The sequence below is a fragment of the Lytechinus variegatus genome, chromosome 17, assembly GCF_018143015.1.
Source record: "Lytechinus variegatus isolate NC3 chromosome 17, Lvar_3.0, whole genome shotgun sequence".
NCBI lineage: Eukaryota > Metazoa > Echinodermata > Echinoidea > Temnopleuroida > Toxopneustidae > Lytechinus > Lytechinus variegatus.
In genome coordinates, this window is record NC_054756.1 from 11,088,709 (window position 1) to 11,111,213 (window position 22,505).

Consider the following 22,505-nt stretch of genomic DNA (forward strand, 5'->3'; position numbering starts at 1 on the left):
TATATGTCAGTACTGTCACAACTCACAAACCTCCTTGCATAGTTCATTTGATTTGATTTTTATGAAAATCCCGACGTTTAATGCATCAGTGAGCACACAATATTCGAAAATTATGCAAATGAGAAGAAAGTTCAAGGCCTTGGCCCCACTATATTATGTGCCGTATCGAATGATAATTTTGGTGTGCGCACCTTTTGGATAGTGTTACTTTGAAGCCCCGTGCGAAGTTTCATGAAATAACTGTTGGCAGAAGTAACAAAAACCGTGCATGTAACAAACCCTCATTTTATATTTGTTAAAATTTTTACTTCCTCTCTCATAAACTTGTGTACATTAAAGGTGCATATGTTTAGGAATAAGTAACCCCTTATTCAATATGGTGGAACTTTTTTTCACGGCTGTCTGTAGCAATGTCATTTGGCAGTAATGTTTATCAACCTATGGGCAGTCTCGCTGTGCAAAAATGAAATCGATTCGTCTCTTTATGGATGAGTGAGCACACATCAAAGTGGAAAAAATTGGTATTTTCAATCACAGACTCACTTTAAAGGGTAATAAAGTGGATATGGGGGGGGGCAAATTCGGTTTCAAATGTGACTTTAACTGCTGTTGTTTTTATCATCCATCATTTCTATCACTACACACTCTCCGAACTTTAAACAATTTCATGGTTGAGCGAGTACATTCGAAAACTTAGGAATGAATACTCTTTATACTGAATAAATGCATTTTTTCCCTAACAATTTCTCACTATCAGTTTAATTTATGGACAAATCAGTGGTGGATCCATAATTTTGAAATGGGGGAGGGGCCTATAATCGGGGGAGACATCAACATTTTCAAATTTTAACATGATTTAACAAGTTTTAGAGGATACTACCATAAACCCCTATGATGATACGTCACAATATGGGCCGCGGAACGGTTTTCAAAGTGGGGGAGGGGGGGGGGGGGGCTGACCATGCAAAAATCACAATCGTATGATCATTTTTACATTTGTGTACATGCTTTTGGAAAAAAAAGTGAGGGGCTTCAGTTTATGGTAAATATTTTGCATATTCTTGTCGATATAAAATGAAGATTTATATTTTTGGGGGTATTTATCTTGAGTTTATGTATACCATTTGAATGGAATCCTTAATAAAAACATATTGAAAAAACGCGAGTGGGTGTGTATGCACATGGAAATATGTCAATTTAAAAAAAAAACATAGAGTACGCATGGCATGTAGTTGGTAAGTAGGACACTATATTTTCACACCACCATTGCCCCCCCCCCCCACGGCCCCACATTTAAAAAGTAATTTTAGTAACTTACGTCAATATTCACATCAAAGCTTGATAACTACATGAAGAGGAATTTCGTGCAAGGCAGGATCGGTGAGCGCTGTAGTTACGCAACGTATAGACAGAGAGATGTTCAGATAGATAATAAAATTAACGATCGATCTTCGACATTGTGCAAACAAACCGGATCATCTGTACACTCCCGTTTGGACTCTAGAGATGCATGCACAGAACGATGTATGCGGCAATAGAGAAGATGTCGGCGTCTCTCATCCAAATTGGCCTCACGCCATTCATATCAGCTGGTTTGATTGCATTTTTGCTATCATTTATTCTGGTTCGATCGGGGAGGGGTAAGAAGTACAGGAATCTACCACCCCGTGGCCCTCGTGAATGGCCGGTTCTCGGGAGCCTACCAAGTCTGGCAGGCAAAGACATGCCACATGTTATTATCGCCAACATGGCCAAGAAGTATGGACCAATCTTCAGTATGCAGATGGGGTCGTTCTATGCGGTAGTGCTTAGTGATTATTCTCTTATTAGACAGGCGTTCACCAAATCTAATGATGAATTCAGTGACAGACCGAAGATCACGATGATTGAGAACATTGCAGAAGGAAAGGGTATGTTCTAGCTTTATTCAAGTTCATTAATGCAAAATAATTTTATGTGAATTACGCAAGTAGCATTCCTCGCTTTCACCTTTAACATTTATGTAATAATTAATAGAATTGTGTTATTAAAGTTACGCGGATAATAAAGAAAATAACATAAGTTATTAACAAATAGGAATGTGTGCACAGACCATAAGAAAAGCTAGTGTGCCCTATAACGCACGGTTATGGAACGCTGATAGGGAATTAATATATATTTCACTTGAATAAATAATATATATTTCACTTTTGAAAATGTATTCCACTTTTCACAAAATTCATTCCACTTTATAAAAAGATATGTTTCACTTTTTGGCCAAAATGTATTTCACTATTGCACAAATAAAAAGAAACTTTTCAAAAATGTATATTTCTCTCAAAAAAATATATATTTCTTTCACTTTTCAAAAATATATTTTACTTTTCAAAAACATATATACTTCACTTTTCCAAAATAAATCACTTAAAAATATATATATTTTATTTTTCAAAAATAAATATATTTCACTTCAAGAAAAATATTTTACTTATAGATAAATATATTTCAATTTTCAAAAATAAATATTTCACTTTGCAAAACAAAAAATTTCACTTTGAAAGAACATATTTACCATGAAAAATATATATTTCACTTTAAATATAAATACATGTGAACTTTGAAAAAAATGATTCTGTGGAGTTCGTTTTTTCATAACCTGTAACCATAACGAAGAAAGGAGGGGGGGGGGGTTCTTTTATGGGTAAATAGGAAACGCGGAAGACAGTTGAATGGGTCAATGACTGGTCTGAGTTGTGTAATCCTGTGTTTCATATTTTATTCAATTAAGAAAATAATTGCGTAACCTTCAGCCCACCCCCCCCCCTCGTCAAAATACCCTGGTACCTCCTGTAAAGAATAAAATAGCTTACTCTGCAGACGGTTCATTACTTTCCTATTTATTTCCAGGTTTAATTGTGTCCTACCTGAGCCAGATGCAGACCGAGCACCGTAGATTCTCACTCTCAGCTCTTCGATCTCTCGGTATGGGGAAGTTCAAAATGGAAGAGACCATCGCGGACGAAGCACGGGTTTTAGCGACAAGCTTCTCGAGGAGACGCTCGAAACCTTTCGTACCGTTTCATGACATCGTCGTCAGCGTTTCGAATATAATTTGCTGGTTAAACTTTGGGAGGCGATTTGACTACGACGACGAGGCCTTCAAGGGCATCCTTGAATCTGTCTTTGAAAGCTTTGAGATCGCCGAAATGGCAGGACTCTTTAACTTCCTACCATTCTTGAGGTTTTTCCCAGGTAGTGGGGTGAAGCGGATGTTGGAACTCCGAGCGATATTCGATAAATATATGAAACCGCTGGTGTGGAAAATAAGCGAAGAGCAAGAGAAAAGTCGAAGGTCTCCTACGTGCTATGTGGAAATGTACACCGAACAGATGATAGAAGCAGAGCATGAGACTCCTGGTGACCACACGTTCAGTAAGGAAAACCTGTATAACGCAGTGGCTGATCTTTTCGTCGCTGGAACCGAAACGACTGCAACAACCTTAAAGTGGGCCTTAATGTACATGATACTGCATCAGGATGTTCAGGAAAAGGTGCATAAGGAACTAGATGATATTGTAGGACGAAATCGGTTACCACGTCTAATCGATAGACCAAAGTTACCTTACACGGAAGCTACTTTGCTAGAGATACAAAGATTCGCTTCAATCACACCGTTAGGAGTTCCGCATGCGCCTGCCAAAGATGTTGTCCTTAATGGCTATGACATCCCAAAAGGAACTGTCATCCTACCTAACCTATGGGCCATTCATCATGACCCAGACCTATGGAAGAATCCTGATGGGTTCAATCCAGACAGGTTTCTTGACCCAGAAACCAAGCAGGTTGTTCAGAGGGAGGAACTCATTCCATTTTCTATTGGTAACTGCAAAGATTGTAAAAAATAATAATGTAGAATGGGGGAGGCCGGGAGGGATATAAATATTGGATGAAATAACCAGTTCGGACTCCGGTGTTACCTCAAGGCAAATTATTTGCATATTAGTATTTTAAAATGCCTGATATAGTAGCATGCAAACAATTGCATGTATTGCCTAGAATAACACACCGATGAACACTTTATAACGGGATTGTTGTATTACTTGATCACTTGGTTGTTATTACAAGGCACTTGGCTAACTGCAAAATATTAGTCGCTAATGGACGCATTGTTGCTTTCTGGTGAATGTAATGAAAATCACAATATAGAGATAGTTGAGAATCAAAGTGTGTGCTTATCTCGTCGACTATTAAACGACCATGCTATTTCAGATCAAAATAATGACCTTCTTCTGATCATGCGCATAATGGGACGACGTATTAATCTATATTATTTTAAGATTTCGCATGTACTACGGAGACACTCTACAACGCATCGATTCCTTTGAAAATGAAATTAAAATCACAATGTAGAGTTGAGAGGCTTTTGCCGAAAGCTGGTGGAATTGAACAGCAGATCATCCGAAGATTTGCAATTATCAAGAGTCAAGATTCCGATGCTGTCCCGGTCCACCAGCTTTTGACAAAAGCCTCTCAGCTCTCCATTGTGATATGCATTTTCAAAGACATTGGTGCGTTGTAGAAAAAATCTCCGGAGTCAAGCGAAAAGTCCGGATATCACAAACCGATATTGTAAATCTGAGAATGTGATTTTGACAAGTGTGGAAAAGTTAGGACCATGTTTATTGTTTATTTGGAAAATGCGAGCAGTATGTGTCCCGTTTGCATCGCTTGTCTCATTAGTCGTATTGATTAACATAAAGGGGAAATAATAAAGTAATGAAAGGGAATTCAATGTAATTTTACTACTTTTTTTTATTGATCTTCCTCTTTTGACTTATCACGATATCACATACGTAGCCAAACTTATTCGTGGTTGAGGAAATGAGCTTGCAGCTAAAATCAAATCGGAACCCTAGGCTAATCATGCTGATAGGCCTACACTTCTTGGTAGATTTCATAGTCAGTTAAACTATATGTAACGGGCTGACCATAGTTTTCCTCATTTCCTCACAATATCCCCCCGTTCTTTCTCCCTCTCACCTCCTTGTACTTATCCTCTCCCCTTTCCTTGTTTTCCAGGTCGTCGTAGATGCATGGGTGAACAATTAGCCAAGGTGGAACTATTTATCTTCTTTACTCATCTCTTGCATCGCTTTAAATTCGAAACACCAGAGGGCGCCCCTCCTCTAACAATGAAAGCGAGGAATGGAGCTACGCTGAATCCAGAAGAGTTCGAAATCTGCGCTTCTCTTATTGATGATATCATGTAGTTTTTTTCACATAAGATAAAAAAAGGATATGATAAATGAACAAATAATGTACGTAAGTGCAATCATGAGGAATTAATGGAACTAATGGTATCATATGCAAGAAGATATGATGGATTTTCCCAAACCGAGGTCCGCAGAAGCGAACGTGGTATGTTCTACATGTATTTCGATCCAAGGAATATTTTCAGCATCAATGAGATATATTTAGTTCTACTAAGACCATGGACCCTCATGGTGCAAACGAAGGATTGGCATTAAACACAAAAGTGGTATTGGTGCTATCGCCGGGGCTAGGAATATATACCATAATGATCGAATTAGTATGACATTATCGGAATACATTTATTTCTTTCATAATTCATCTCATGGGCCTCGCAAATTTTGAATCCTCTCATTTCACCCTTGTCTGATTCACCCTAATGAAATATCATAGTTGCTTAGCAATCCTCTTGTATTATTATAACCTCCATACTAGTCTGAATATCATATTTTGTGCTGATTATATTTCATAAAATTTGAAAGCACAATGTTAATGATGAGCAATAAACTGAATAAATATAAATACCAAAATAATCTCAAAATTAAAGAAGGCTGAATGTTTTATTATTATTATTATTATTAAAGCTGTGCTCAGTGAAGGTAAGAATGTGATAAGTGTCAGGTGCTGGATGGCTCAACTCTCACATTTTGAATTAATACGTGTGGTTTTTCTTTAAAAATGAAAAAAAATGTGCTTAAAATAATTTTGCTCACAAACATATACGACTACAAATTGAAAAACGTACTTTTATTGGAATTAGTCAGTTCGCACTAGATCACACACTTTAACTAATGATGATAATGCTTTTAAATTATTTGAAAACAAAAATCGTTTTCAGTTGTGATGTTTAATACGAACAACGGGGAATGTCAATGACATCCTATGAAGGAAGAACTAATCAAAATCTTTATCATCTTTATCATATTTGTAAGATATTTTACTCCTTCGTCCATTTGGATTTAGTTGCAATAGTCGACAGTATGAACCCTTGTTCTGTACGAGAATTTTCAGCGATGTAAATGTTCTAGAAACATAGCGTTTTGTCACTTTTGGCAGTCATGTTCTATTCACGAGGTTTTCGTCGAACGATCAGCTTGAAGATAATCAGATTGATTGTAATAATCAGGAGAAGCACACCGTACACAGCAAACAATACCCTGAACGATGATGTGACGTCATAGATATAACCTGCAAGAAAAAAAGTACACAATTAAACGTCATTCATGTGCGTAGTAAATGTATGTAAAATGCGTTACTGTTCAATGACCCTAAATTGGAATGATAACAAAACATTGGGATGCCTATATATATATATATATATACACTCTAAAAAATGAAGTGCTAATTCAGCTCTTAAAGAGCGTGTATAGTGACTGCACTTCGGAGTGCTGAGTTGTCTAGTTCAAATTTGAACGAGAAAAATCAGCACTCCGAGTGCAGTCACTATACACGCTCTTTAAGAGCTGAATTAGCACTTCATTTTTTAGAGTGTAATTTCCCATTTCATGTCATATAAGTCATATTGCCCCCATAACTGGTTACCGAGCTTTCTCAATGTCCTCCAAGTATTCTAACGGTTCAAGAGTAGTGAATAAAGTCTTCTGTTACTACGGATAGCTAACAACCAACAAGGCAATGTTTCGTCAAAGTATTTTTATGTTTCCATGGTTGCGAACAACAGGGTTAACCTGAACAAATTCTTATAAAGCATCTGCATACCTGGGCCCCATTGCATAAAAGTTACCATTATGGTTCATTCTGATTGGCTATTGATCATCATTACCATGGTAGTTACCGTTGGATGGCAAAGTTACCATATAATAGTAACTTTTATGCAATGGAGGTCAATAGTATGAATTTCCACATTTGATTTGTACCGGTTTGTTTATGGGGGGGGGGGGGGATTTTGCACTGCGACGCAGAATCAATCCTAACACGCAGCAAATGTATAGACAATGCAAGTTAAATCACAATGAAAACCTTTGTAGAAAATTGGCGAATGGACGTTTCGGAGCTGACGGAAAAATGCGAATATGCCGTTTGTCCAGTGTCATGGACGAAACTCCTGTTTTCGATTCACCGTCCCCCGACAAAGGCTTCATTGTCATGAATGACATTTGTCAATGGATTCTCTACGTTCCAGAAAATGTCTGCGTAACTGTTCCCTGTTATTACCTGATAACACAGCTCCGGATAGGAAACCTATCCCAACTAAAAATGAATTTGTTGCAATAGCCCGAGGCATGTTCTCTTCATTTTGAATCGATATCTTCATCATCGCGTGTGGTAAGCAGTCAATTATGAAGACTGTAAATCCTTGAACGGAAGCCATTCCTGCTAGGAAGATATAGGACGAACTGACAAAGTCAAGGAAAAATGAACTTGCGCATATAACACAAGCGAAACAGAAGATAGTGGTATTGTCACGTTTAAGGTGTAGGAGAATCAAATACAGGATGCGGCCGAAGATACCGCTAATGCCAGCGATACTTGAGAGAAAGACGGCATTTGATTGGTCGATTCCCGCTCCTTCCGCGTGCGGCACAAGGAAGAGCATCCAACCGACCTGCACAAAACATTGTAGGACCATTGCTGGAGCTATGACGATGTAGAGGGGTTCATGAAGGAAAAGGAAGGATTTCAGTTGGGCCAAAAATGAATCACATGAGCACCACGAATCGTTGCCACTCGACATCGCCTTGTCTTCCTCGGATCTCGATTCTTCGACTGTCTCTTGTAAGATTATTGACGTATTTCTTCTGTGGGTTTGTTCCATCTCACTTTGGTCTGATACAGGAACTGCCATCAATGAATCTCTTTCTGCAATGTCGGAATCGGGGGAATTGAAGTTGTCCCGTCGCCTTTCCCGAGGCGCCCTGACAAGGGCACCACAAACCACAGCATGGAGAGCAATACCGCCAAGGATCAGAAACCCTCCAGCGTATCCATATGCTTCCAGAGATCTCTCTATGATGACAGGGACAAGGAAAGCGCCGCAAGTTGTCCCAAAGAGGGTCAGGGTGTTTGCAAAGATGAAAGACTTGCAAAAGAAGCGGTTCATCGATACCAGTAGCGGGAAAAACGTGAGGGCCATGCCAAAACCTAAGCAGAATAAAACAAACATACATATTTAAAAGTTTAATAAGACAATAAAAAGTTGATGATGATGATCCACAGCATTTATATTGCGCCATGTATCTGTTAAAAACATTCAAAGGCGCAGGCTCATTCAATAGCTTAATCACTACACATCAGCCGAAATAAGTGAGTTTTTAGAGACGGTTTAAAGAGTTCTCTGCTGTCAATTTCACGTAGCGAAGAAGGGAGGGAGTTCCACAGGCGTGGAGCAATAGAAAAAAAGGCACGATCTCCAAATCCCCTTAGGTGTGTTATGGTACACGAAGAGTGACACCACAGGGCGTACAGGGCGTTGTTCTATAAAGGGAAGTCATGTACCTGTATCCTGGAGCTAAACCATGCACAGAACTTTATCAATGCCAGAGAAGCATTAACTTCTTTCATATTGGGTCCAGTCGGAATTCATTTGACAGCTGGGCAGTTGCGGACCCTTACTGTTTTCAGTAACTCATGATTTTTTGGTCTGCACCAGGCCCGAACTAAAATAGTCCGCACCACAAGCGTTCAGTAAGTACATTTAAGAGCGGCACTACTTTTAAGATCACCCTTTCAAATATTCGGGCACATAAGGGATGGCACTGGTCTGGTGCTGCTAATAGCAGCGTCAAAATAGCACCGGTCTGGCATTCATATATAGACTAAAAATGTTACGACTAATCCCGGAGCTAATCTGGACCAGCAATTAAAGTATTGAAAGCGATATCACACTGCTTTCAGTAACTTGCTTGTCCCGCCCAGGCCTGGACAGAGTCGTAAAATGTTGAGTTTATGATAGGCGCGGGCTAAAATAGCCCACGCTACACTGTTAACCCTGATTTTAAACACAAAAAAGAGAAGAGTTGGCAGAAAGCAATAACAGAATCATTCTGTAAATTAATAAAACAGGAATTTTTCTGCAATTTAACAGACCAGTTCAGTTTAAAAAGGGAAAATAAAGGAAATATGTAAGGTTCCATACACCGAAAACCAATTTCCTGTAATTTTACATGATATAATGTAAGATTACGCAATCTGGTAAGATTACAGGTGTTCTCGAGACTCTGCTGCAGGAACTTCTTTTATTTTAAGGATAAATTTTCTAACAGTGTATGTCCGGGTTATGTTGGTGCTGCTTTTATCAGCACCAGACCAGCGACTTGAAAGTAGCGCGGATCTGCTACAGTAACTGAACGCTTGTGGTGCGGACTGAATAGTGCGGACGCCGGTGCTTACCCCCCCCAAAAAAAAAAAATCATCAGTTACTGAAAACGGTATGAAATGACCAAGTGAAAAATGTTCCAGGGCCCAACCAAGGTTCTATTACGTGAGTTTCTCCTGACCAATCGTACGTAGCGTCAAGTTGACTACAGTGTAATGAAACACAAATTATTTTATCATGTTCCTTTACGCCCACTTAAAAAGGATATACAGTATACACTCCACATGAAAATAAAATTATTAATCAAAGTAAATTAAACAGCAATGATAATAGAATAACTAATAAAACAAACAACAATCAAAATGCAGTGGATGTTGGAGATCAACAAAGCATTAGTGATTTCAATATTCAAATTCTCATAACTTTCCCATCTGTCCGATTTTTATCAAATTTCCTTGGATTTTGTCCTTTGATTTTTCTGTTTCCACGCGAGTCCACTTTAAAGGTTTAATTTCCTTTTAAACGGATGGTCCGTGCTGAAAGTTTTTAAAGCTTAATAACCCGAGTAGAATTCAAAATGCCCCAAATTTCATCAAACTCGGATTACAAATAACAAAGTAATTAAATTTTAAAATTTAGCGATATTTTGTGAAAACAGTCGTCATGAATATTCATTAGGTGGGCTGATGATGTCACATCCCCACTTGTTCTTTTGTATGTTATTGTATGAAATTAGGTTTATTCAATTTTTTTCCTCCAAGAACTAGAAAAATTGGATTGACAACTGATTTAGTGCATTATATATTTATTGCTGCAACTTATTTCATTCTAAGGGAGACATATTATTCACACAAGTATGAAATATTGAGAAAATTATGATTTTATGTAATAACATAAGAAAACAGAAAGTTGGGATGTGACATCATCAGCCCACCTAATAAATATTCATGACGGCAAAATATTGCTAAACTTTAAACTTCAATAACTTTATTATTTGTTATCTGATTTTGATGAAATTTCCGGCATTTTGCTCAGTGAATTCTCCTCTATGTATTAGGATATAAATATTTTCAGCCCGGACCATCACTTTAAGGATACATACCTGTTACTGCTAGCATCATGCCCAGTATGTAGACAGATGGAGCCCAAGGAGCGCAGATGATTGGCAATGCACTCAGTAGACCACCGATCGTTGCCATTGTCGTGAGAGTCATAATCTTCATCAAGAATATAGTGATTGGGGCTGGAAAATAAACAATATATCGATGAAAGGCAACTATTTCAGTGAAAAGTTTATCACTTATATGAATTTGTTCACATCGTTGAGCGTGTACAATTACTATTGTACAATTTCCATAATGTATTTATTGTTGATTTTTAATAATGATTGATTTCTGTTTGCATTTGTTTACGCAAATGATGTATATATATATATGATGGAAAGGAAAAAGGAAAAACTTGTACTTTAAATTGATAGGTTTGCATCCGACAAGTGCGCAGCGTCATAACCCTACTGAAAGTGTGTTCTCCAGCTTAACCATCGAGAACGAATTCATAATCTTCATCAAGAATGTAATGATAGGGGCTGGAAAATAACTAACAATTTTCGATGGATGACATCTCTTTGTCCGGGAAAAACAACAACAACCACTCGTGAGTCTGTTAAGCGGTTGAGCCGGTGAAATATCACAGTTTTGCACCCGAAAAGTGCCCAGGGTCATGTGTAACGTACCTGGAAACGTGTGTTCTAAATTTCTTGGTGGCAAATTTCTCATCACTTTAAATGCGAAGCATCTAGAACGAACAATAAAATCAAAGGTCAATCGAGCAGTTAATTTCACTCTAGGTACTATGTATGATTTAAGTCTTGGACCACTTATTCCTGTCTTAAAGGCCTGGTCACACCGCCCGAGTGTTGTTGTAGCGGTTGTTGAGCGGTAGGGAGAGAGGGTCAAATTTCGCTCACAAAATTGGGGAAAAATCGAAAAAAAAACACAATCGAAATCGAAAATGGTGAACGGTAGCGCTAGCGAGCGGTGATGTTTTTTTCTCCCCGCTCCACGACCGCTCCAACATTGCTCGGGCGGTGTGAACAGGCCTTTAAAACGTAAATGCAGGAGCGGAACTGGGTCGTGGAGGGGTATCGGCAGTATACCTGGAAATTGGCGTCTGCAGGCAGTGGCGTACCTTGGGTCACGGCATGGGGGGGGGGGGGGCACCAGCAAAAAAAAATCAAGTCACTTAGGGAGCGCGCGCGCTCAGTTGCCAGGTATACTGACCTAATAGAGACATTTCAATGACATGGACTGCCATTAAACGGATATGTTTCTCACTGATTAAATAATGCGAGCGCGCAGCGCGCGCTGAAATTTTTTATATTCAGACCTAAAGAGGAACATTATAAGCAATTTTTTGGTAACCATGATACGTACTTTTCTCGCTAAACAAACAATGCGAGCACGAAGCGTGAGCTGAATTTTTTGCATATATTGACCCCAAACAGGGATATTTTAAGGACTATATTTTAGGAATCCATTAAGAGTATACAACATAGTCATCTCAACATAGTCATCTAATGCTACTGCCATCCTTTGTTGATTTTGTTAGAATTTAAACACATCAAACACTTTTTGTAGTCATTGTAACCATGATAATCATACGCATCTCACTAATCAAATACTGCGAGCGCGAAGCGCGAGCTGAATATTTTGGAATTCAGACCTGTTGAAGGGCCTTCTAAGGCTTGTTTGTAGGAATTCACTAAGACCGTACCGACCAAATGATGCGATCGCGAAGCGCCAGCTGATTCTTTTGTATATATTGACCCCAAACATGGATATTGTAAGGACTATTCGCATAAGATGACTTTGGTGAGATACTCTTAATGGATTCCTATTTAGGAATCCATTAAGAGTATCTCACAATAGTTATCTAATGCAATTCTGATATTGTTATAATTACATCTAAACACATGAAGCACATTTTATCGTCATAGTCATACGCATCTCACTAATCAAATACGGCGAGCGCGAAGCGCAAGCTTAAACTTTAGGAAATTCAGACCTGAAGACGGGAGTTCTAAGGTCTTTTTGCAGGAATTCACTAAGACCGTACGTATTTTACTAACAAAATGATGCATGCGCGAAGCGCAAGCTGAACATTTTTTAAATATTGAGATCAGAAAAGTTGACATTTTAAGGACTGAATTTAGGAATTCATGACGAACAAACATCTCACCAATCAACTAATGTGAACGTTAGCACGTTGAGACCTTAAACTACGGCAATCACTTTAAGTTGTCATGAAAAAGAAGCAAATGCCACTACATAAAACAATAATAACTCGAATTGCGAGGAAATATATTTGGCGTACATTATATTGATTTGAAAACGGAAGGTTTTAGTACAACAGGATTGTTTATCTCGTTAAACAGTCTATGCGAGCACCAGGAACAATAAAGACATAGGCTCTGAGCAAATAATGTTTCATAAAGTGATGAAAAATGCTTCTTATGTAATATAACATAATATAATATAATATAACATTATAATGAACAATAATTTCTTTTTTCCCTACTAGGTTTCTCTTTCTTTCTCCTTCTTTTCCTCCTTTCCCCCTTTTTTTTGCCAGCCGATGGGGGGGGGCACGTGCCCCCTATGCCCCCCCGTAGTTACGCCACTGTCTGCAGGGGCCAAAATTCATCAAAATACAATCAAGTGTGTCCAGTGTGTGCGTAATTAATTTTTTTTCATACATGCAAGGAAGCTCCTTGATACATGTATCAATCAGATACGATTCATGCGCGGTATATGGCGTGTTAAGGTAAATAACAGCATCGACAGCCTAGGCTGAAAGGGATACTCCGGGCTGAAAATATTTACATCAAAATAAATAGAGTAAAATTCACCAAGCAAAACGCTGACAATATCCGATAACAAATAGCGAAGTTATTGTTATTGGCTTCTATGTTTTTCATGTTCTCCATGTCACCCTCCTCTTCTTCACCACTTTCTTTTTTTTCTCTCTCTACCTCACTCAATTTTCTCTTTCTATTTGGAGGACATACCCCCCTCTCTCTCTCTCTTTCTTTCCATTACTGTAATTTCTCTCTCTTTCACTCTCTTCTTCTTCTTCTCTTCCCCTTTGCTTATTTTTCTCTTTCTCAAACTTCTATTTATGAGATACATCTTTTAGTTGGAGATAAGTTTTGACGTAGAATAATTATGTTTTATGCATTTGTTTTGTTATATCTGTATACTGTACTTCATGAAATTTTGTAAATTTACTCTTTCAGCTTGTGCTGCTGGTCAATTTTTATGTGCGTATATACCAATAAATAAATGATAATAAATAAATAAATTCCAATATATTTGGTTCTTGAAGGAAAACTATTGAATAGCCTTGATTTCGTATTAATCTAAATTACAAAAGAACAAGTGGATAAAATCATTAGTTTACTCATTAAATCTTCATGAAGACAAGAACAAGAACTGTTTCATCGGAGTAATGAAAACCATGATGTCGTATATATTTCAGTGTTTTATTTGTCTGATATTTCTTAATCTGTTCATATCATATTGTCTTCAGCCTCGATTACCCCCAAACTGCCAAAGGCTAACACTTGATGAACTCCAGCTTACAAAAAAAATGTATTTAAGTTAATAGGAATAGAGTCATATCTTGACATTATAACTTTAATCAAAGTTGAGAAACTAGGAATTACAATCCAGATGGGGTCAAATATTATATGCTATTGTTGGTATAATTTTCACATTTCATTATCATACATGTATAATATATGCAAATGGGCTTGAAAAAATGCCCAAATCATGGGGGGAATATATTGAATGAAACTTAGACGCAGCTTTATTTGTATAATCAGCTTAAAATCAAGAAGCTATACAACTTTTTTTTTTAGTGTTTACTTTTCAAAGAATGGCCCAATAACGAATAGTTCAACTCCACCGTATCGGAATCAAATGAAGTCAGCTAAAGTCTTTAATTGTACAGTGCGTCCCACAAAAAAAGGAAACTCGTTTTCAGAGATAGATTTCACAATCATTAAACATGCTATACTATGAAATTGATATTAATGGTAAGAGTAGAATCCCATCTTTAATATTGACACCAACGGCATACTATATGATTTACGCATGGCAGATTACACAAAAAAAAATTGAGGCCTATCAGAAGCGATTTGCCCAGAAGCTCATGTGTTAATCTGAATCCACTCTCATTTCAGCGATCAGTGAGAGAAACTTATGCTGTTGAGCCAGACGTCGAATAAGCATGGTTGTCGTATCACGAACCAATCATGTCCATTTTTTTCTGCGGAACCTGATTTCGATATTAAAATTTCAAACTCGTCTTGCTCATTCATGCGTGAAATGTCACATTTTAGGTATCAAAATGTAGCGGAATAATTGAATTGCATGATTATGTAAATGAAATATTGTAATGTATTTGCCTCTGAAGAAAAAAGATGTGGGAATTTCGGTTTCCTACCTTCTGGGACGCACTGTATAATTGTTAGTTGATTGAACCCTAGAATAGTTATACTTGCCCTCGTTTTAGAGATTCGTTTTGTAAGTAAATAGTTTGACCGGTCAGTAAACAGCAGTAATCAAACAAATTAAACAACGACAAATTGCCATTGTTGCTCCAGTGCAATTTTACAGAAACTGGTTCATTTCAAATGATGTTCCATTGAAGCCCCTTTCACAATTGACGTACGACCTGTTTACGACCGCCTGCAACACAATTTTTTCTTGTTGTTGCATGATCGATCTCTTGGTGTCTTGCGAGCTCTCGCAGTCGTTGTAGACGAATGCACAAATTTGAGATTGTCGGAGGTGGTCGTGACTGGTCGCATCTGAATTTGAACATGTTCAAAATCCAAACGCGATCAAATACGATTGATTTACTCGCATCAGGTCGTACCATCGGTCGGGCGATCATCGTGTGAGTGTTGTTCAACGTTGTACGACTTGGTGCGAGAGGTGGCACAACTACGTATAGTCGCATTTAGTCGACTGGAGGTCGTACAACACTTGCACATGTGCTAGAGACCTACAGAGACCAGTCTTGCGACTGGGTGCGATAATATAAGACTGTTGCAAGACCGATCGAAATTACGGCTTACAACATTCCACTACCGTTGCATTCGTATGTATGCGACCGTTCAGCCCCTTTCACAATTGACGTCCGACCAGTTTACGACCGGCTGCAACAGTTTTTTCTTGCTGTTGCACGATCGATCTCTAGGTGTCTTGCGAGCACTCGCAGTCGTTGTAGACGGTCGCACAAACTCGAGGTGGTCGTGACTGGTCACACCTGAACTTTGAACATGTTCAAAATCCGAACGCGATCGAATACGATCGATTCACTCGCATCAGGACGTATCCGGAGTCGTACCATCGGTCGTGCGAACATCGTGCGAGTGTTGTGCAACGTTGCACGACTTGGTGCGAGAGGTGGCACAACAAAGTTTACTCGACTGGAGGTCGTACATCACTTGCACATGTGCTAGCGACCTACATGTACAGAGACTAGTCTTGCGACTGGGTGCGATAATATATGGGCCATAAGACTGTTGCAAGACCGATCGCAACGGCTTACAACATTGCACTACCGTTTCATTCGCATGTATGCGACCGTTCCCCTCGCAATCCCTCGTGCAACACTCGCATGTGATCGCACGAGCACAATAGGATCATAAGCGACTTACTCGTACAACAAAAACAACCAGTAAAACCCGTACGGGTTTTACTGGTTGTTTTTGTTGTACGACAGCTGTTGCAACTGTGAAAGCCTCTGTGCGATCTTATGAGATGACTGGCGATTGATGCCTGTTGCAGCCTGTCGCACGACCAAAAGGTCGCAAATGGTCGTACGTCAATTGTGAAAGGGGCTTAAAGGATTGTTATATCTAAATGACTTTTGAACAGCACAGTTACTTCTCCTACTTATCATTTATCATGTTTACAAGCTGTGTGAATTTACGTGAAGGTAAACGAACACGGTGTCAGCTGGCCAATAACAGCAGCGTCATTGGGTGTGAGCCAGGTTTCACAACAAGAAACAACGTCCGGTCCATTGTGGGGTCCATTGTCAGCAATGAAGTACACAAGTTCAGTAGTTGCACTCTTGATCTTGCATTTTACGTGGCATATTATGTTTTTACTTGAAAAGTCAGTTTTTAAATGAGTTCCTTTCAATTTCGTGGAAAGTTTCTCAATATTGGACTTACAATGACTATTCTTCATGTACTTCCCCCAACCGTGACTGATGTGACCCAAGGTACGCCACTTGCGGAGAAATTGTAAACCACTCGAGTAAAAAACGGAGGAGGGGGGGGGGGGCGGGCTTGGGGCCATGCTCCCCCTACAACAAAAATAAATAAGGCTTCAAAATCTATCACTACTTAGATTTTCGTATCCAAACGGTCGAAATTCTCTTTATTTTTAAAAATATTGCCTCGTCCATTTTGCCTGCTCACACTAAAGTATTGGTTTTGCAGTAAACATAAATCTATGCTGAGAATAGTCTAAGCATAAGGTGATGATGGATAAAGCGATTTTTTATCTCAAATATTCTCACCTTTAAAGGGATAAACCAGGCTAAAGATATTCATATGTCAATAAATATAGTAAAATTACAGAGGAAAATGCAGAAAATTTGATCAAAATCGGAAAACAAATAACAGAATTATTGAATTTTAAAGATTTGCATTATTCCGGTAAAACAGTTCTACGCATGTCTTCAGGAGTACTCAATGAGCAAACTGATGATGTCATATCCCCACTTGTTATTTCTTTATTAAATGAAATTAGGTTTGTTCAAAATTCTTCTACCAAGAACTAAAACAATTGGATTGACAACTGATTAAGTGCATTAGTTATTTGTTGCTGAAACTTATTTCATTAGAATGGAGACGCATCATTTACACATGTATAAAATATGAAACAATTATGATTCATGTAATAACATTAGAAAAAAGGAAAGTGGGGATGTGACATCATCAGCCTACCTAATGAGTATTCATGATGATGCATGTAAATGTTTTCTCAAAATGTTACTAAACATTAAAATTAAATAACTTCGTTATTTGTTATCCGATTTTGATGGAATTTTCAGCTTTTTACTCTGTAAATTTTACTTTATTTAGATAGATATAAATATTTTCAGCTTGGAGTACCCCTTTTATTCATTTAAAGCCGATTCGACAGTTCAAATCTTATCATTCTGCATGGAACGGAGCAAAGTGAAATGGGACGATAGTTTTCAATTTCCTTACGGTCACCACTCTTGTAGAGCGCAGCCACGTAAGCTATACACTGTAAAAACTGTGGTGTTAAAACTGACACCAGTTGGTGTTAATAGAGGACCACACCCTGAGGTGTTAAAATTACACCCTCGAGATTTACCATAACACCAAATAGTGTAAATGAAACAACCAATGGTGTTACAATAACACCTATAGGTGTTAAAATAACACTGTCAATTTAACACCGGTATAAAATATCTGGTGTGGTCCTCTATATGTACACCGGTTAACACCACAGTTTTTGCTGTGTAGCTTCCATAGTACCAGGGTATCGATCCATGCTTCAGGTTAGATTGAAAAAATTTGTTGGGACTGGAGTGTTGAAAATTTTGAAAGACAAATTGTGAAATGCCATCAGGGCCAGGAAGTATTGTTTTCCAATCATACTAATTCTCGTCTACCTCAACATTATTCAGAAGTGTCATTCCAAAGTGGGACAAATAAAATTCAGAATCACCATGCCTCGTTTCTGAATGTGAAGTGGACAAGTTTCCTACATTATGTGATGATTAAAAACCTGCGCAATCATTGAAACAACAGGCTCATCAGTGTATGAAAAGCATAAATTGTGACACTACATTTCTTCCCTTGAGCGTTTACAAAGGACCAGAATCTTTTAGGATCACAATTGGAATTCAAACCGGGACATACAAGATTCAAAATCACAATGCCATGTTTCTGACTGTGCAAGTGGAAAGTTTTCCTACAGTAAGTGATGATAAAAACAGATAATCATTATATAGGATATTTTAATATTCAAGTCAATTGAAATGATATTCTTGTTCACCTATTGAAACTTCTCCCACATTGCCGCAATATATCTGGTATGGTTTTGCGCTATGCACGTTTCTTTTTCGGGGAAAGATGAATTAATATTACCTGCAGTGATCCATGGCTTGCGTCTCGGACCTTTTTCTGCGTCGCTGACCCTTTTCAGAGGGGACTATATCTAAGTTCAATATTTTTTGTTGTTATTCATTCAAAGCATTGTGTACACATGAATCGTTCGGACTTTGTACAAGGTTGAGGCAATTTTATCATCTATAGTTCCATTGTAAATTGGATAAAAAACAGAAAAAGAAATGCATGGCTTTATATTGTGAGTGCCATGCCAGTGATTTTTGTTTTCTGGGTGTGTGTGGCATGGCCCTGGCAATTAAGCTAGGGTGCTGCGTGTATAATTCTCAATGGGCAGCATCCCAAAAATTCTGGTAGGTGTTAAAAAATGTAGCCAAAATGAGCTATATTTTGTTGTGAAACCCCCCTTTTTGCTTGTCAAATTTCTGGAGACCAGAATAACCACCATTCTGTAATGCTCCCCTCCTTATTTTAGTTTGTCAAATTTACTTCAGCACCCCCATTAAAAAAAATCGTTCCCAGGTCCCTGGTGTGTGGGTGAAATATCTTGGTCAATACGCAGCGGCCGCGGAGCAAAATTAAAATCTAGAGGAGGGGACGTGTGAGCCAAAGTCGGGAGCTGAACGTATATAAAATAACAATTTCATGGCAATGTTTGCGTTTTCGTGAGCCAAAATGGTTCCTTACGAAATAGACGGAAAGTAGGAATCAGCCCTCACCCCCTCCCATTCCGTGGCTACTCACTCGAAGGAAAGGTTGATATTGATCAAGTACCCTCAAGTCTAGTTTGTTGCTATTTTGAGTGAATTCTTTATTATCCTTCACCAAGCCCGGTGAGCAAGCGACCACTAACATCTGTACTCCGATTTAAAAAAAAAAGAAATAGAATAAAAATGTGAGTACACTGACCGGTGAAGAACATGATGGTGCTTGGGAGACCCAAAACCAAAGCAACAGTCTTGAAATCACTGTTGTACCGGGCGACGACATCGGGGAGAAGAACTCCAAACGACTTGGTGATCCCGCCATCGATGAAGAAAAGTAAGAACTTACTGAAGAGAATGGCATATTTCCAAGGGTCGGTAGAATCTTCAAGCAGCTTTTCCGCCATTATGAACACAATGGAGGTTGTTTATTAGGATGCATCGAACGTTTTGGTCTGTTGTTAGATCTGTTGTCAGATAGGGCCTACATCAATTCGTCAGTGAGTTTACGAGCTGGCTCAAACCTCGATCGGCTGGTCTCCAAAACATGATTTCGAGACAATCGCGTTCAAAGTTTGGATTTTTTCAGACGTTTATAACTTCGCGTTTTGAAAGAAACCGTATCAATTATGAACACCAATTCAAGGCATACATTCTATTATTTTAGAATATACAACATTTTATTGGCAATTCGTATTCGTTTTTTTCAATATTTGAAATGAAACGCATGTAAGCATTAAGGTGCTAATTTTGACCAAAAAAAAACATGGGGTTTGAGCCAGTGAAGTTTGAAAATGAATTGCATTTTGAAAATAAAAATAGGCCTACCGAAATATTTGCTTGCTCGCAACATTTTATAAATTAATATATATGTGATACACTCCGGGATACACTATATCTAGCCCACAACATTTTTTTTTTTTACTCTTTACGCTTTTTGATGTCAATAGATATTCTGAATTCTTATCTTTTAAATGCCATTTAAAAGGACCAAAAGCTTCGTTCATGCTTGACCACACGGTACGTTTTTGTCAGGGGTTAAAAAATAAGGCTGCCCCAAATGGTACAAAATGAGAAAATATATTGACGATCAGACATCTTGCCTATTAGCAGACTTCCTCTTATGTTTTTTTTATTATCTTTGCAAATTATGTTTTTAAATTCCATTTACAAAGCATTAATTTACTTGAATTGTTTTGTATTTTCATTCAACTATGTTATCTTCTAGCATTGGATATTCCTTCATAAGTAAAAGAAAAAAGTCAAACCAATAAAGGGGATTTGCATTATGTATGGGAGAGCTAGTAATTTATTCAAATCTTTCCATTGTGTGCTACAAATTTAATGGTGCATTGTAAGGATTGAATCTTTTCCTGTAAGAATTAATGTTTTCCTCTCAAGCACCATGGCCCTGGGAAGCGCGGTGCTGGGGATGCCGAAGTACCCCTAAGATTTCCCTGTGGGTGATGTGTGTACACTGTGAAATTACAGTGCTTGTATAGTGACTGCACTATATACGAGAGCTTATTTTTCAGTTCAAATTTAAACTAGAAAATCAGCACTCGTAGCACAGTCACTATACAAGCACCGTAAGTACTATTTAGCACTTCATTTTTTTTACAGTGTATTATTCATCATATGCAACGCCCCATGGAAAACTGTTACGTGTGTTAAAAATTGAATATTGAAAAAAATTACCTTAATTTTGGAGGGTAAACCCTTTTTCTTGTATGTCAAATTTCTCTTATTCCAAAGTAGCTTCATTTCTTAGTGATTTTTTTATCCATGTCTTTTAAAGGCACCATAACCTGTGTTTAAAAGGGTTTGAATAAATTACATGTGTACCCATTAATACATCAAAGCTCCTTGCTTGGGTTAACAAACAAGTGTAAGTTTATAAAGGAATGCTAAAAGATAACATAGTTAAATGAAAATACAAAACAATTCAAGTAAACCAATGCTTTAAAATCGAATTTAAAAACATAATCAAACAATTATGGCAAAGATAATGAAAAGCTTAAGAGGAAGTCTGTTGATTAGCAAGATGCCTGATCGTCCTGATCGTCCTTATTTCCTGCCATTCGACGCAACCTTTTTTTACCTCTGACAAAAACGTTCCGTGTGCGCTCAAGCATGAACAAAGCTTATTTTAATGTAATTTGAAAGATCAGACTTTAGAGCATCTATTGACATCAAAATATAGACATCATAATTTGAAACAAAATTTTGATAGAGTTTTTAAAACTGTCCCGTTATTATACGCACTGTATATTGAATACAATGACACACTATGAAAAAAAATAAGAAAAGGTGCACACTTAGTTACCAATAACGCATATTTCCATTTATTTGAAAGCAGGATAAAAGAGCATAGGTTAAATGCCTTGCTCACGGGCATATAGGTGTCGCGGCCGGGGATCGAACCCCCGGACTTATTTCCATGTATAGCCAGCGCCTTAGACCACTCGGCCACGTCACCTCTACGACACACACAAAACACACACACCCTCCCATCCCACGCTTCTTACACAACACATAAACGTTCGCCAACACACTTACACATCCCGTAATTATACTCTTACGCTTTACTGTCCGTCTTCATACTAGACCCGTCTGCACCTTTCCAGTTTCCATCTTACTCTATGTAAAATTGAATGTACCCGACCAAACAGGGGGTATAATTTAACGCAATAATAGGTTAAAATCCAACATAACTTTGGATGTTTATTACCATAATTTTTAAGGACAGGTCCACCCCAACATAAAGTTGTTTAAAATAAAAAGAGAAAAATCAAACAAGCATAGAGTTGAAAATTTCATCAAAATCGAATGTGAAATAAGAAAGATATATGTCAAAGTTTCGTTTAATTTCACAAAACAGTTATATTCACATCCTGGTTAGTATGAAAATGATAAGACCGATGACATCACCCACTCACTATTTCCTTATTGTATTTCATTTAATGCAATACCATGATTATTTCTTTCTCCTCATTGTCACTTGAAACAAAGTTTTAGTCCTCCCTGAACATGTGGAAATACCATTTATAGA

At 38.0% G+C, this 22,505-nt stretch overlaps 2 protein-coding genes across 2 annotated transcripts; one reads left to right on the top strand and one right to left on the bottom strand.

The window, feature by feature from the left end:
- The first annotated feature begins 1,355 nt into the window (after positions 1 to 1,355).
- On the top strand, positions 1,356 to 5,808 carry LOC121431254 (cytochrome P450 2U1-like). The gene is made up of 3 exons (XM_041628763.1): positions 1,356 to 1,910; positions 2,887 to 3,858; positions 5,059 to 5,808. Exons 1-3 carry the CDS (start codon positions 1,511 to 1,513, stop codon positions 5,247 to 5,249), a joined length of 1,563 nt encoding a protein of 520 aa, XP_041484697.1. The 5' UTR covers positions 1,356 to 1,510; the 3' UTR covers positions 5,250 to 5,808.
- A 22-nt stretch (positions 5,809 to 5,830) lies between these two features.
- LOC121431255 (monocarboxylate transporter 12-like) lies at positions 5,831 to 20,137 on the bottom strand. The gene is made up of 4 exons (XM_041628764.1): positions 19,659 to 20,137; positions 10,668 to 10,808; positions 7,465 to 8,391; positions 5,831 to 6,477 (listed from the first exon to the last, which is right to left on the bottom strand). The coding sequence occupies exons 1-4, from the start codon at positions 19,858 to 19,860 to the stop codon at positions 6,353 to 6,355; spliced, it is 1,395 nt and encodes a 464-aa protein (XP_041484698.1). The 5' UTR covers positions 19,861 to 20,137; the 3' UTR covers positions 5,831 to 6,352.
- Positions 20,138 to 22,505: the final 2,368 nt, after the last annotated feature.